Here is a 16,022-nt window from a genome sequence, read left to right as displayed (position 1 = left end):
AATGGTTTAATTCAAATCTCATATAGAAAAACGTTTTTCATCAACTTTAAACATAGAATCATAGAATCATAGAATCATAGAATGGTAGAGTTGGAAGGGACCTCCTGGGTCATCTGGTCCAACCCCCTGCTCAAAGCAGGATTCACTAGATCATCTCAGACAGATGTCTGTCCAGCCTCTGTTTGAAGACGTCCATTGAAGGGGAACTCACCACCTCTCGTGGCAGCCTGTTCCACTCATTAATCACCCTAACTGTCAAAAAGTTTTTTCTAATATCTAATCTGTGTCTCCTCCCATTTAATTTCATCCCATTGCTTCTAGTCTTTCCTTGTGCATGAAGGAGGAGAGACCATTATTCCCTGTGGTGTCCATGATCAGAATCGCAACTTAGAAAAATGGCAGTTATTATTTATTTATTTTTTTTTATAAAAGTGATGCTCTAAAATTTTTCAGGTGTCAGTCTACACTGCAGTGCTGGCATTGTATTCACCAATAAGGGAGTTGGCCTACAAAAAATACCAACTGATTGTGTGCTACAGGCATCACTTTTACTTTCCGTCTGCCCTTGTTTTTATACAAGAGGCCCAATATCCGCTGTTACATCGCGGGACTCCGCATCCAACCTTGCAACAAAGCACCAGAATTGCCTTCTGCCGTTAACACTGATGATTGTCTGCAGCAGGTTTTTCTATTATTAGATCAATTTACACATTTTTCTCTCGTCCCAGTTAGTAAATATGCTAATAGTGTGTACATTGTAACCTAGTTATTTATTTTTGCGGAACTTGCCGAAATTATGGATAAATGTGCATCTGCTACATAGCAGGCGGATTTTGTGTCTCCTCTATATAATTTTTTTCCTTTTATGTCATTATTTATTTGTATTTTTTAAATCATGTTTTTATTGAATTCTGTTATTTTATTTTTATTTCATTTGCCTGGCCTATTTTTATTCATTTTTTTTTTGCTTTAACTTGATTTTATGTAGTCTCATCCATTTTATAGTTTTTTTTTGTTATTTTAATTATTTAAATTGTTGTGTTTGTTTTTTTTTACCAAAATGGTCAATTTCTATCAATATCACACAATAGGCTCTGTTCACGGTGTGGCTTTATTAAGTCTACTGTATGAATATTTATAATTATATATGGGTATGACATGTCTGGTCTCGGCAGATATGCTTTTATTCTTTTCATTATTATATTATTAATTTTTTTTTATTTACCGTATTTTTCGGACTAAAAGACGCACCGGACCATAAGACGCACCTAGGTTTTAGAGGAGGAAAATAAACACATTTTTTGCTTACATTTTTTTTATCATGCATTTTTAAGGGGGAGGGGGTCTTCTGCTGACACTGGTATAGGGGTAATGTCTCCCAATTCTGACAATATCCCCTGGTTTATATGCCCCCCCCTTCTTTTTATACGTGGTCCCCATCCCCATCCTGGTATGCATGGCACCCCTCATCCCTGTCCTGGTATGCATGGCACCCCTCATCCCTGTCCTGGTATGCATGGCACCCCTCATCCCTGTCCTGGTATGCATGGCACCCCTCATCCCTGTCCTGGTATGCATGGCACCCCTCATCTCTGTCCTGGTATGCATGGCACCCCTCATCTCTGTCCTGGTATGCATGGCACCCCTCATCTCTGTCCTGGTATGCATGGCACCCCTCATCTCTGTCCTGGTATGCATGGCACCCCTCATCCCTGTCCTGGTATGCATGGCACCCCTCATCTCTGTCCTGGTATGCATGGCACCCCTCATCTCTGTCCTGGTATGCATGGCACCCCTCATCCCTGTCCTGGTATGCATGGCACCCCTCATCCCTGTCCTGGTATGCATGGCACCCCTCATCTCTGTCCTGGTATGCATGGCACCCCTCATCCCTGTCCTGGTATGCATGGCACCCCTCATCTCTGTCCTGGTATGCATGGCACCCCTCATCCCTGTCCTGGTATGCATGGCTGGAAATCTTTGTTTTTTGTAGGTACTTGTTGCTGAGCAAAACAGTTTAGATCTTATATTTTCACTGTTTTCATTGTTAAGACGTATCTTGGCCATATGGAGTGCTGCTGCATTCTTTTGATATTTTTTATAGTTACAGTAGCTGGTACCAGTTCACATTAGGAGGTGCTGGTCAGGTTTCTCTGGTTTGTGTGTATATATATATATATATATATATGTTTTTGTATATAACTTAATTCTATTTAATGTTTTATTTTATGTTTAATATTTTTGTGGTTTAAGTGTTGTTTTTCTTGTTTGCTTTTATTTTAATGTCATTTTAATCTTTTTTTTTTTTTAACCAAATTGTCAATTTCTATTAAAACAATACAATACGTTGTGTTCGCGATGGTGCCCTCTAGTGGTTAGCATATTATCACCACAAAATAAAGATGTATCTGCTCCTCGGGGGCGGGTTCACTAGAATACTGCCCACACCAGGTGACTAGACTAAAAAAATTTCCTATTGGCCTCATCTTCCAGGAAAAGCCACAAAGCGAGGATGGAGCAGAGGTCATAGTGTTATTTGAAGTCTGGGTGACCCTGTGACTAAATGATCTCTCCATAGTTATTAATCATGGCTGCTGTAACCCGATTATTCCTGGGATTGTCGTGCATTGAAAACAGACACACTGGTATTGAACGTAGTTGGGTTTTACTATTAGATGCCAATTTCTAAATATATTTAGTCTCCAACTGACCCCATTGTCCAACCTGCACGACTCTGGAAAAGTTAAAAAGACGCTTGAAATTTTGTCCATCTCTTCACCATGTCTCTCATTTTCAGGTACGACACTTTCGGCCGCTTGACTAATGTCACCTTCCCCACGGGGCAGGTCAGCAGCTTCCGCAGCGACACCGATAGCTCGGTGCATGTCCAGGTGGAGACGTCAAATAAAGAGGATGTAACCATAACAACCAACCTGTCAGCATCAGGAGCCTTCTACACACTGCTGCAGGGTGAGTTGTGCCTAGACATGGCCAGAACTAGTCAAAGAGATGTAGCAGAGCTGAGCGTGTCAGGAAATGCTCTCATTAGTGCATCTAGATAGCTAAGTTGGGCCCGACAGGAATTGATACCTCTAGGACTAAACGGGCTCTGTCCCGGTTGGGCCCGACGGGCTTTGACTCTGGCCGGGGCTTGACGGGCTTTGACTCTGGCCGGGGCTTGACGGGCTTTGACTCTGGCCGGGGCTTGACGGGCTTTGACTCTGGCCGGGGCCCGACGGGCTTTGACTCTGGCCGGGGCCCGACGGGCTTTGACTCTGGCCGGGGCCCGACGGGCTTTGACTCTGGCCGGGGCCCGACGGGCTTTGACTCTGGCCGGGGCCCGACGGGCTTTGACTCTGGCCCGGGCCCGACGGGCTTTGACTCTGGCCGGGGCCCCGCTGAGACTTAACAGGCTTCCGCTCTGCAGAAGCGCAGCAAACATCGCCTCAGCTGGTTCTCGACAGATGTGACTCAACTTGTCAAAAATTCCAATATTGTCAGGACAATCTAGCGGAACTAATAGAAAAGGGAGCATTTGGGGACTGATTCCTAATTTTAGGCTTCAATGCACTGTTAGGGGAGTTGCTGCAGAACCCGTACTTATCAGACCTGGCCCAACAGCCTCAGATCTGCCACATTCTCTTTCTCTCTCGCTTTTTTTGTATTTTAGTTTGACCAAAACAAAGTCACAAAGCCATACTGCTCTTCTTTTTTTTAACAGATCAAGTGAGGAACAGCTATTACATCGGGACAGATGGGTCCCTAAGGCTTATTCTGGCCAATGGCATGGAGGTCGCCCTTCAGACAGAACCTCACCTTCTAGCTGGTACAGTGAACCCCACCGTCGGCAAGCGCAATGTCACCCTGCCTATAGACAATGGCCTCAATCTGGTGGAGTGGAGACAGCGCAAGGAGCAGGCCCGGGGTCAGGTCACTGTTTTTGGACGGCGACTGAGGGTAAATTGATATTTTTATTATTTCTGCCATTGTGGTGCCATTGAAAAGCCTGGAAATGCACATTCACATAAATGACTGCCCCACTGTGGGCCGTAATCATTGGTCATGTTGGCCAATGTATGTGGGCTTCTTCACCCAGGACTGGTGAGGGTTGGTTACGCTTAATACCTCAACTAATTTAAGGCTAGTAATAAAAATGTTCAATATCCCTCCAGGTCCACAATAGAAACCTGCTGTCTTTGGATTTTGATCGCGTTACAAGGACCGAGAAGATCAATGATGACCACCGGAAGTTCACCCTGAGGATCCTGTATGACCATGCCGGTAGGCCCAGCCTCTGGTCGCCATCCAATGGGCTAAGTGGAGTAAATGTGACGTACTCTCCCGGAGGTCATGTGGCAGGAATTCAAAGAGGAACCATGTCTGAGAGAATGGAGTATGACCAAGCAGGAAGAATCGTATCCAGGACCTTTGCCGATGGGAAGTCATGGACCTATACCTACCTAGAGAAGGTGTGCAGCCCTTTGTATCCACTTAAAAATTATTTTGATGTAATCTCTGCACCTAGTGAATGTCAAGTGGATGGTGACTCAATTAACAATCTAAAAATGTTATTTTATAAAAGATAAACTCAAAAATGTGAATTTAAAAAATTTCGATTTCGTAATATACAATCTAAAAAAAAATTTTTGAATTAAAATTTTTTAGATTAAATTTGGATTTTTTTAAAATGATTTGAAATTAAATGAAAATATAAAAATAAAAATTCACAAATGTAATCTAAAGAAATACTTATTTTCATGTAATTTCAGAAATCACATTTAAAAAAAAGTATTTTCACAAATGTAATCTCAAAATATATTTAAAAAAAATTAGCGTAAAAATTTTAATTGAAGAATAAAAAAACATTCAGTAATCATGGCTTAATGCCGTAATTCAACATTTTCTTTTTCAATAATTTTTTAACAAAATTTAACTTAAAATATGAAATTGAAAAATAGCGACAATTACTTCATGTTTTTCTATGTGCCGTCATTCAACATTTCCTTTTTTTATTTTTTTTCAGTCCATGGTGTTACTACTTCATAGCCAGAGACAATACATCTTTGAATTTGACAAAAACAACCGTCTGTCTTCGGTCACCATGCCCAATGTGGCTCGACAAACGTTGGAGACCGTCCGCTCCATAGGTTACTATCGGAATATTTACCGACCCCCTGAGGGCAATGCCTCCGTTATCCAGGACTTCTCGGAAGAAGGGCAAATGTTGCAAACTCTCTACATGGGCACTGGGAGACGGATGATCTACAAATATGGAAAACTATCAAAACTTGCCGAGATCTTATATGATACCACCAAGATTGCTTTCACGTATGATGAAACGGCCGGGATGTTGAAGACCGTCAACTTGCAAAATGATGGTTTTACGTGCACCATCCGTTACCGGCAGATTGGACCTTTAATTGACCGGCAGATATTCCGATTTACTGAGGAAGGAATGGTCAACGCTAGATTTGACTACAACTACGACAACAGTTTTCGGGTCACCAGTATGCAGGCCGTCATTAACGAGACTCCACTGCCCATCGATTTGTACAGGTATGATGACGTATCCGGCAAAACCGAGCAATTCGGCAAATTTGGGGTCATTTATTATAATATCAACCAGATAATCACCACTGCAGTCATGACCCATACTAAGCAGTTCGACACGTATGGACGAGTGCGGGAACTGCAGTACGAAATCTTCAGGTCTATGATGTTTTGGATGATGTTGCAATATGACAACATGGGTCGTGTAGTGAAGAAAGAGCTGAAGGTCGGACCCTACGCAAACTCCACGAGGTACACCTATGAATATGACAGCGACGGACAGTTACAGACAGTATTTGTCAATGACAAACAACAATGGAGATACAATTACGACCTGAACGGTAACTTGCATCTGTTAAATCCTGGAAACAGCATCCGCCTCATGCCTCTAAGATACGATTTGAGGGATCGGATCACCAGACTTGGAGATGTTCAGTATCGGATGGATGAAGACGGTTTCCTGAAACAGAGAGGGAATGATATATTCGAGTACAGCTCTGCCGGTCTTCTCGTGAAAACTTATAGTAAACTCAGCGGTTGGATGGTGAAGTATCGGTATGACGGTCTCGGAAGGAGAATTTCCCGAAAGACCAACAACGGTCAACATTTACAGTTCTTCTATGCCGACCTAGCCAACCCTACTAGGATCACACATTTCTACAACCATTCCAGTTCCGAGATAGCATCTTTATATTACGACCTACAAGGCCATCTCTTTGCCATGGAACTAAGCAGTGGAGATGAGTTTTACATTGCTTGTGACAACATTGGTACTCCCATGGCTGTCTTCACCGGTTCTGGACTTATGATCAAACAAATCCTTTACACCGCCTATGGTGAAATCTACTTGGACTCAAATCCTAACTTTCAGCTTGTTATCGGCTATCATGGTGGCCTCTTTGACCCTCTCACTAAGCTCATCCACATGGGTCGTCGAGACTACGATGTATTAGCTGGTCGATGGACAAGTCCTGACCATGATATATGGAAGCAGCTTAGCACCACCAACATTATGCCGTTCAACTTGTACATGTTTAAAAACAACAACCCCGTGAGCAGATCCCAGGATACAAAATGCTACATGACCGGTAAGTCCAATTAGAACCGCTTGATCCCTTTTATGATTTCTTCTTTTTATGGTTAATGGTGGGTTTAGGTATAACTCCAAGAAGTAAATTAATGACCTATGGTGTGGCGGTGCATCGGCGTGTAACCGGTTAGGGACATAAGCCAAGATCACAAGAACCTTAACTCTTTCACTGAATTAAAAAAAAAAGTTGAAGTTGAGCTTGACACTGAGCTTGAGATTGCACCTTCTTGTCTATTTTTCGTTGAAAGACATCAGTATATATACAAGTTGTCTATGACCTAGAATACAGATTTTGCCCACTTTTGTAGCCCGTTCCTGATCCAAACTTCCATCACCTCCTATTGAAATAATGGATAGCATTCAGGTTGACCTTTCATCCAGTTGAGTTTGATAAGAATCTAACCCATCAGAGGAGACCTCTAAGTTTTAAGAAATTTTGGTCTCCAGATGTTCTTTTCTTTAGGGTCAAGGATCCACCAATTTTGATTCTGAACACTCAGATGGTTCCTCTATGGTATTTTACCACTGTTACTCTTATTCCAAAATGTTATCTAAAACTGTTCATAGTTTACTTTTCTTTTTTTGCAGGAAATTTCTACAAAAATTTGCAGTAAATATTCAATTTTGTAAGATTTCAGCCAATCAAAATTGCACATGGGTAGCAAAATATTTTTCAATCATGCCGAAATTGCTGTGTGCAATTTGTTCCAGAAAAATCTGCTGCAATTCCTGATGTGTTGGCAGCAAAAACGCTGCGTAATATAAATGAGTTTTTGCAGCGTTTTGATTGGTTTTTCCCGTTTATTAGTATGGGTGAAAAACGCTGAAGGAATTGCCTTGCTAAAAGAATTGGAAACTGATTCAAATCTGCAAGGTAAAAATAAGCAGCGTGTGCAACTTTTTTCGGGTTGTGCCGCAATTTTCCAAAACCCGTAACGTTTTTATTTTTCAGTCGATAGAGCTGTGTGATGGATTATTTTTTGCGGGTCGAGACAACGTTTGTATTAATACCATTTTGGGATAGATGTGACGTTTTGATCGCTTGTTACAGCAATTTTTGTGGAACTGAACTATCAGAAATACGTCATTTTGGCGTTCTTGATTTTTTTCTGTTCACAGTTTGTAAGGATTTCGGAACTCAGCGATACCAAATATGTGAATTTTTTATATTTTTTATTGAACTTTTATTTATTTTTTATTATTTTTTTTTTTCATATTTTTAAATCATTTTTTGTTTTAACGTTTCACTATTCTTAATAGTCCCCTTAGGGGACTTGAAGCTGCAATCGTCTGATCGCTTGTGCTATATACAGTGAGGCCTCAACATTGCTGCATATAGTGAAAATCATGGTCTCCTTTGAAGCCCGGCCACAGGCAGGATTTCAAGGGTGCTCCGTAATGACAAGCATGGAGGTCTTCAACAGACCCCCGGCTGTCATAGTAACCCATCGGCGAGCCGTGATCGCGTCAGGGGCTCGCCAGTGGGTGCATGGAATGACGCGCCTCCATGCTGTTGCGTTGTTAATGCCGCTGTCAGAGTTTGACAGTGGCATTTAACAGGTTAACAATCATGGCTGGTGCTTTGTGCCACCCGCGATTTTTAGGAGAAGCTCCTGGTTGTAACACACAGCCATCATCTGACGGTATAGGGTGAGCCCGCTCCATACACCTGCTTCCGACTTGCACCATACATGTATGGCGCATGTTATGAAGGGGTTAAAGGGAATCCATCAGCAGATTTTTGCTATGGAAGAGCAGCATGATGTAGAGGCAAAGTGCCTGATTCCAGCGATGTGTCACTTACTGGGCTGCTTGCTGTAGGTTTGATGGAATCCCTGTTTTCTCTGCTGTAGATGTAGCAGTTTTCAGAATGCTGAGCTGTGTATAACTCCACCCACACCACTGATTGGCAGCTTCCTGTACACACTGTACTTTGTCAGCCAATCAGTGGTGGGGGTGGGGTTGCACAGATTAGCTGGACTGCTGCGAACGTGACATCTAGTCCTGCAGTGATAATCTCCTGCTGATAAAACACTCATTTGTATTGAAACTACAGCAACTACTGGGCAAGTGACACATCACCGGAATCTGGCTCTCAGCCCTTACATCATGTATCAGATTCCATGGCAAAAACTTGCTGACAGATTCCCTTTAAAATTAGATTTGCTATAGGGAAATTTTTCTGTTTCAGAATTAGAGTAATACAGGGACTTAACTCTTGAACGTCAATCGTTTTTTAACCCTTTCCTTGCCGTGTAACCCGGATGCTTTATTCTTTTATAAAGGATCATATACAGCCTTATTAATTAATAACGTCCTACAATTCGCGGGCTGGCAGTTAACTAATCATTGGCGTTTGATTGTGACCTCGGCCTTTTTGAGTTTTCCCTTTTCAAGGTCATTAATAAATGGCGGCACGTGACGTGATTGATTATTATACCGGGAGTCTTTGCCCCAGAAATGGCTGATGAAGAAAGTGTTCAGGATGATGCGGCCCGTACGTGAGATTAGCCATCCATGTACTTTGCAGATGCCGCCATTGCTGCTGGCGGTGCTCACATCTGCTTCTTTACGACCTCATTGCAATGTCGTCAAAAACTCAGTGAATTACGGAGTGATTGTAGCGCGTGCACTTTAAGGACTCGTCCTCATTTCTAGAACGTGCCACGGGTTTAATCTTGCGTAACGTGTTGAGTAACTTTGCAAATGTTTTGTATTCTTTATCTTGGACTGATTTTCCGCTGTATTGGTTTTTTCTTCTCCACTCGAGAACTGTCGGTGACTACCTGGTATGAAGCCATAGATGCAGGTCATGTGACCTAATAAGTGCCACAATGTAACAATCGACTAATGCAACAAGATCTGGCTACAAATGGAGGATTTTTAGATGTCCTCTCACTTAAAGGGGTTGTCCCACAATCAAAGGATTGGTCCTGCATCCCTCGTGAATGGAGCGGCTGGTGCACACACGTTGTTGCTTCCTTCAACTGCAGCTCTTTCGAATTGGGAGCACAGGACCCACTCTCTTGTCGGTGGGGGTCCAAATGGTGGACTTCAAATCTTCAGATTGTTAATTGTGGACAACCGTTTCAAGAGTTGTCACCCGAACAACTACAACTTAACTTAAAGTGTTCACAAACACATCCACGCTCAGTTTGGCCGAGCGTGCGTGTGTTCTCAATGATCAGCTGTCCTCATGTCCTTGGTGGAGGTCTCTCTCTGCCTTGAGAACATAGATTGGGCATGTTGAGAATTCAGGTTTTTTAAGGAACTCACCTTTATCTCCTCGTCTGTTCTTTCCACCAGATGTCAACAGTTGGCTGCTCACCTTCGGTTTTCAGCTGCACAACGTGATCCCTGGTTACCCCCGGCCGGACGTTGATGCCATGGAGCCATCTTATGAATTGGTCAATACTCAGATGAAGACCCAAGAATGGGACAACAGCAAGGTAATAGGTTACACCAGAGTAAAGACATTTCTAGAACTGGTTTTTATCTATCTGCCGTAGGTCAACGTTTCGCTACTTATCTTAGGGGCTTCTTCAGCTCATGAATGGTAGGAAGGCTTACTCAGCATCATGTTCATTTTAAATACTTTGAATAGGTTCTCCTCACTTATATTTACTTCTGGGACCCTATGTATCATAAGAACAAGGAGCTCTGACCCCCTGTTTTTCCAAATTTTTAAATGGGAGTACTCCCATCGACATTTCCATTAATTCTCTTCCTTCACGCATTGGCCCCCATTCTGGAACTCCTACCAATCAGTCATCTATGGTGTATCTTATGGCAGGTGGCACCTCACTGCTTTCCCTGCTTGTTCAGTCTCTATTCAGAGCCTATCGCGTTCCAGTATTTTATAGGTAGAGATGAGCGAATTGATTCTCAGCACCCTTGTCCAACGGCCACATTATTGGCCACATCATTTTTCCATGGATTTTGCACCAAGACTACATATGGGGGATTTTAGCAGGCAGGAGGTGGTTCGCGCAGCTCTCATCCCGTGGCCACTGGATCAGGGTCCTGTGAACTGATTCTCATCATCTCTAATTGTAGGAGTTACTTATACCAAGGTATCTTCTAACAAACCCTCAACTGAACAAGGTCTGGATATATGTTCAACCCCTGAGCCTAAAAATGTCATTTTTAGGTCCAAATTTTTATAGTCATACAAAGCTCCAAATCCGCTGCTCAACAATAGTGCAAAATGACAAAATTTATTTTTCCAGCCACCACAAGGGGGAGCTCACTGCATTTTAGTTTGTGTATGCAGTAAGGTCCTAAGCTCCCCCTAGTGGTGGCTCCAGGAAGTCAGAAAGTTATCATTTAAGCTATATGTCTATGTGGAGGATACCTTTTTTGTTAGTTTTTTTTTCTTTTCACATGACCGTACGACTTCAGTTATTTCTTTTTTAATTTTCACTTATTTTCAGTAGTTATTTGCTGGCTAGGAAAACAACGTAATGGGTGAAATAGTGCCGGTCAGATTCCTTGAGCGAGAAAGTGTTTTGGGACCAGACCATCCCAGAGGAACTTCCAGGAAGTCAAATTTCACAAAGTTTTAGTGAAAGGTCACAAACTTTCTAAAAACAAGATGTGAAAAGCTGAGAAGATGGCACCCCCCCTCCCCCGCACCTCCTTCTGCCTCTTTGGTCTCTGAGGTCCACAGTTAAAACACTTTCTGTGTGAGATTTCACACCCCCTCCTGTATCCACACATAATGGATTTTACACTTTCAAGTGGTTACGGCTAAATGACTTTTTAATTTGCGATGCAATCAATTATGGATGTCCAAAGGCGTCCATTAGCCAGAGAGCGCGGCTGCGGCGAACAATCCGGCCGGTGTGCGCTATTCAGCACCGCAGTCACTGCAGTCAGCCAAACCAGGCTTTTATGATGCTAAAGTTGGGGTAAGGGCAGGGGGGGCACTTAAAAATGAATATTAATGGTTCTTGCTCGGTCGGTTTTTAAAGGGAAACGAAAACCAGGATCAGTTCCCAGGAGATTAGGGAAGCCATACAGTGCCCCAAACTGGGGGGTACAGGTGGTCCCATATAATCTCCTCCTGAAGATCCAGCTTGTCAGAGGTCAACACCGGTGTCCAATCACATCGCCAGGTTTAGGATCTGTCTTGTATCGAAACTGTGGGTTACACATACAAGGCTGCTCCCCCCGAAAAGTAGGAAACACCAAGTTGGGAAGGAAAAATAGTTTCTCCCCTATTTAAACCAAAACAACTTTGAGGGTGAATAGTCTTGTGGTTGGCACTAATATGGGGGCTCTGGGGCTGACGCTATGTTGGGGGCTCTGGGGCTAACGCTATGTTGGGGGCTCTGGGGCTGACGCTATGTTGGGGGGGCTCTGGGGCTGACGCTATGTTGGGGGGGCTCTGGGGCTGACGCTATGTTGGGGGGGCTCTGGGGCTGACGCTATGTTGGGGGGGCTCTGGGGCTGACGCTATGTTGGGGGGGCTCTGGGGCTGACGCTATGTTGGGGGGGCTCTGGGGCTGACGCTATGTTGGGGGGGCTCTGGGGCTGACGCTATGTTGGGGGGGCTCTGGGGCTGACGCTATGTTGGGGGGGCTCTGGGGCTGACGCTATGTTGGGGGGGCTCTGGGGCTGACGCTATGTTGGGGGGGCTCTGGGGCTGACGCTATGTTGGGGGGGCTCTGGGGCTGACGCTATGTTGGGGGGGCTCTGGGGCTGACGCTATGTTGGGGGGGCTCTGGGGCTGACGCTATGTTGGGGGGGCTCTGGGGCTGACGCTATGTTGGGGGGGCTCTGGGGCTGACGCTATGTTGGGGGGGCTCTGGGGCTGACGCTATGTTGGGGGGGCTCTGGGGCTGACGCTATGTTGGGGGGGCTCTGGGGCTGACGCTATGTTGGGGGGGCTCTGGGGCTGACGCTATGTTGGGGGGGCGCGGGGGCTGACGCTATGTTGGGGGGGCGCGGGGGCTGACGCTATGTTGGGGGGCGCGGGGGCTGACGCTATGTTGGGGGGCGCGGGGGCTGACGCTATGTTGGGGGGCGCGGGGGCTGACGCTATGTTGGGGGGCGCGGGGGCTGACGCTATGTTGGGGGGCGCGGGGGCTGACGCTATGTTGGGGGGCGCGGGGGCTGACGCTATGTTGGGGGGCGCGGGGGCTGACGCTATGTTGGGGGCGCGGGGGCTGACGCTATGCTGTGGGCGCGGGGGCTGACGCTATGTTGGGGGCGCGGGGGCTGACGCTATGTTGGGGGCTCTGGGGCTAACGCTATGTTGGGGGCTCTGGGGCTGACGCTATGCTGTGGGCGCGGGGGCTGACGCTATGTTGGGGGCGCGGGGGCTGACACCATTTTAGCTGCTCCGTAGCTTTTTAGGGCCCAGGTTATGTATGAATTTATGAAAGGTTTGGACGTGTGACTGAATATTTTGGCCAAAATATCTCCTTGAAATCAATCTCCACAGTAGTTGCATGATGTAACTGACTATAGAGGGGAGATGCCATGACCTCCAAACCCATGACTGTTTTGTTTCCCCTTAGTGACCACTAGACGTCTTTTTACTGACCTGCGATATAAGAGACTTCCTTTCCCCGACAGGTGACAATCCTACAACTGTCACCTGTACACTATAGCTGACAACTTGCTGCATCAGCCACGATCAGTGTTGGCACCGACCATGGACATTTAACCCCTTAGATTCTGCTGTCAATAGTGACTACAGAATCTAAATAGTTAACAAATTACACTTTTGTCAAATTTCTGATATTTTTATAAATAAGCGCAAAACATATCAACCTAAATTTACCATTATTATAAAGTATCATGTGTCACAAAAAAAACAGTCTCAAAATCAATGGGACATGTTGAAGCGTTATTACTACATAAAGTGACAATGGTCAGATTTGAAAAAAAATTGGTCTGGTCACTAAGGGGTTAAGTGTCATGTTCGCGGGGGTGGGGGGGGATGTGTCAGGTGACCCCTTCTTTGCCCCACTAAATGGCTGCGAGATCCTAAAGAGGAGATTATTCTTCCATTTCGGATCAGCTGATTTGCAGATACAACCTCCTCTAATTAGGAATAAAAAAAAATAATACAAAAATTTAAAAAATAGAGACCGATAATGGTAACGGCGTCTCTTTAAATAATTGACCATTAAAAAAAAAGAAATGATTCTGCAATAATTCGGGTCACTGATGACTCCACACGTCTGACCTTTCCGCGCAGGGAAGCTTTCATCCCTCATTTCCAGCCGCTCTTCAATAACTTGACACTCAGCTTGATGTTTTTGTAACTAGAAAGACTTCAGATCAATCATCCTAAACTTCTAGTTCTAGTAGACGAGAAACAAGAAATTCTGGAGGAAATCGGAAGACCGTCAAGAGACAAGACCACCCAGAGGGAGGAGTCAGGGGGTGTTTAAATCCTTGTTACTTTTTTTTTTTTGTTACATTGTTAACCTGTTACTTAAAGGGACAGTAAACACTTTTTTTTTTCCCCATTGTCGGACATTTCTCCAATGGAAGAGAGACCTTAAAAAATCCCAAATGACTAAATTGGAGGGTCTTGATAATGTAGACACAGCAGTGGGGGGGGGGGGTTTCTGCTTTAGCCGGTTGCCGAACAGAAAAAAAGCGGTCAGTGGAAACAGAAGTTGTGTGATACTTTGAAGCCCCTTAATTTTCGAGATGAGTGTGGGGGGAGGGGGGAAACGTCTCCTATCCCCCTAGTATTAAAAAAACTAAAGACACAATAATTTTTAAAAAAAAATTTTACCTTGTTTTGCAGTCAATCTTGGGCGTCCAGTGTGAGGTTCAGAAGCAGCTGCAAGCCTTCGTCACCCTCGAAAGGTTCGACCCCGTCTACAGCTCACCCATCGCCGGCTGTCGCTCGGAAAAAGGCAGCAAGAAATTTGCCACCATTGGCTCAGTCTTCGGGAAAGGGGTAAAGCTTGCGATGAAAGATGGCCGCGTCACCACCGACATCATCAGCGTCGCCAACGAGGACGGGAGGCGCGTTGCCGCCATTTTGAACAACGCTCAGTATTTGGAGAACTTGCACTTCACCATTGATGGTGTTGACACTCATTATTTTACCAAGCAAGGACCCCCGGAAAGCGACCTGTCCATTTTAGGGCTCAGCGGTGGCAGGAGAACCTTGGAAAACGGGATCAACGTCACCGTATCTCAGATCAACACTGTTCTGGGTACAAGGACTAGACGATACACAGACATCCAGCTACAATATGGCACCTTGTGCCTCAACACTCGTTACGGGACCACCCTGGACGAGGAGAAGGTTCGTGTCCTGGACCTGGCCAGACAAAAGGCAGTGTCTCAGGCATGGCTCAAAGAGCAGCAGAGACTTCGAGACGGCGAGGAGGGTCTCCGAGCATGGACAGAAGGAGAAAAACAGCAGTTACTGAGCACAGGACGGGTTCAGGGCTACGACGGTTATTACGTCATTTCCGTGGAGCAATATCCGGAACTGTCAGACAGCGCTAACAACATCCACTTTATGAGACAGAGCGAGATGGGCAGAAGGTGACATAGACGGTCATCGTGTTGACTTCTTGCCAAAGACAGCTACTGTGGTGGTGGCCGCGTACCCGAACTGTGTTGTAATCAAGCCTTTTTTTTTTTTTTTTTTTAATAAAATAATTTTAAAAATTTAAAAAAAAAAAAATGAAATAAAAGCTAAAAGACAAAGTAAAAAAAAAAAAAAGCGACCTTGCGGTTGAAATTGAAAAGTTGCAACTTTTTTTATTTTTTAACTAATAAAGTTGGCCTTCACACCAGTGGGAATTTCAGAGGAAGGTGTTTCAGCCGTTGCGTGACCATAACGTTTTGTTTTTTTTCACCCTTGTGAGGATCTCAAGATCTTACGTCGGGTCTCGATTGCAAAAATTGTGAAAAGATAAAAGGAAGGATGTCTGGGCAGAAAGTTTTGTTTCATCATTCTCAACTCCGGAGCAGGGATCAACGCGGCTTTTTATTTTTTTCGAAGAAGAAGAAGAAGCGATGGACAAAAAAAAAAATATCTATTCAGCTCTAACTTTTTGAGAACTGAAAATTTTGCCTTGATTTTAACCAAAACTGTTCACATCATTTACCTTGTGTCATGATGCAGTATGCGGGAGAATGGATTCATGGACTCTCTGTCCCCAATGTGTTGCTTGTGTTACATTTTTGAATACAGTTGATAGTATTTCCCCTTATACAGGTTTGGATGAGACTCGGGGCGGCTCGGCTTTTTTTTTTTTTTTTTTTTTAGTTTTTTTTTGGGGTGTTGGGGGCGATTGGACTCAAAGAAATCTTTAGAAAAAAAAAAAAAAAAAAAAGTTTGTGCCTCTAGAGGGCAGCAGGACTTCTCTCCACTTTCACTCGGGGCCGCAAAATG

The 16,022-nt window shown here is 44.4% G+C and overlaps 1 protein-coding gene across 11 annotated transcripts in view; it reads left to right on the top strand.

Moving 5' to 3' along the window:
- The window catches only part of TENM4 (teneurin transmembrane protein 4), a 1,569,569-nt gene extending 1,554,089 nt beyond the window's left edge, over positions 1 to 15,480 (top strand). For all 11 annotated transcript variants that reach the window (XM_073661697.1, XM_073661699.1, XM_073661700.1 and 8 more), the window contains 6 exons: positions 2,798 to 2,970; positions 3,722 to 3,957; positions 4,173 to 4,469; positions 5,024 to 6,638; positions 9,947 to 10,089; positions 14,412 to 15,480. In XM_073661697.1, the coding sequence (XP_073517798.1) occupies positions 2,798 to 2,970; positions 3,722 to 3,957; positions 4,173 to 4,469; positions 5,024 to 6,638; positions 9,947 to 10,089; positions 14,412 to 15,170 (3,223 nt within the window). In that variant the 3' untranslated portion in view covers positions 15,171 to 15,480. The remainder of the gene's footprint in view (positions 1 to 2,797; positions 2,971 to 3,721; positions 3,958 to 4,172; positions 4,470 to 5,023; positions 6,639 to 9,946; positions 10,090 to 14,411) is intronic.
- The last annotated feature ends 542 nt before the right edge of the window (positions 15,481 to 16,022 follow it).

Source organism: Phyllobates terribilis, unplaced genomic scaffold (assembly GCF_046119375.1).
Source record: "Phyllobates terribilis strain yellow unplaced genomic scaffold, ASM4611937v1 Scaffold_2__4_contigs__length_985480577, whole genome shotgun sequence".
Taxonomy (NCBI): domain Eukaryota; kingdom Metazoa; phylum Chordata; class Amphibia; order Anura; family Dendrobatidae; genus Phyllobates; species Phyllobates terribilis.
Note: the sequence above shows the minus strand (reverse complement) of the source record. Positions and strands in the feature narration are given on the sequence as shown.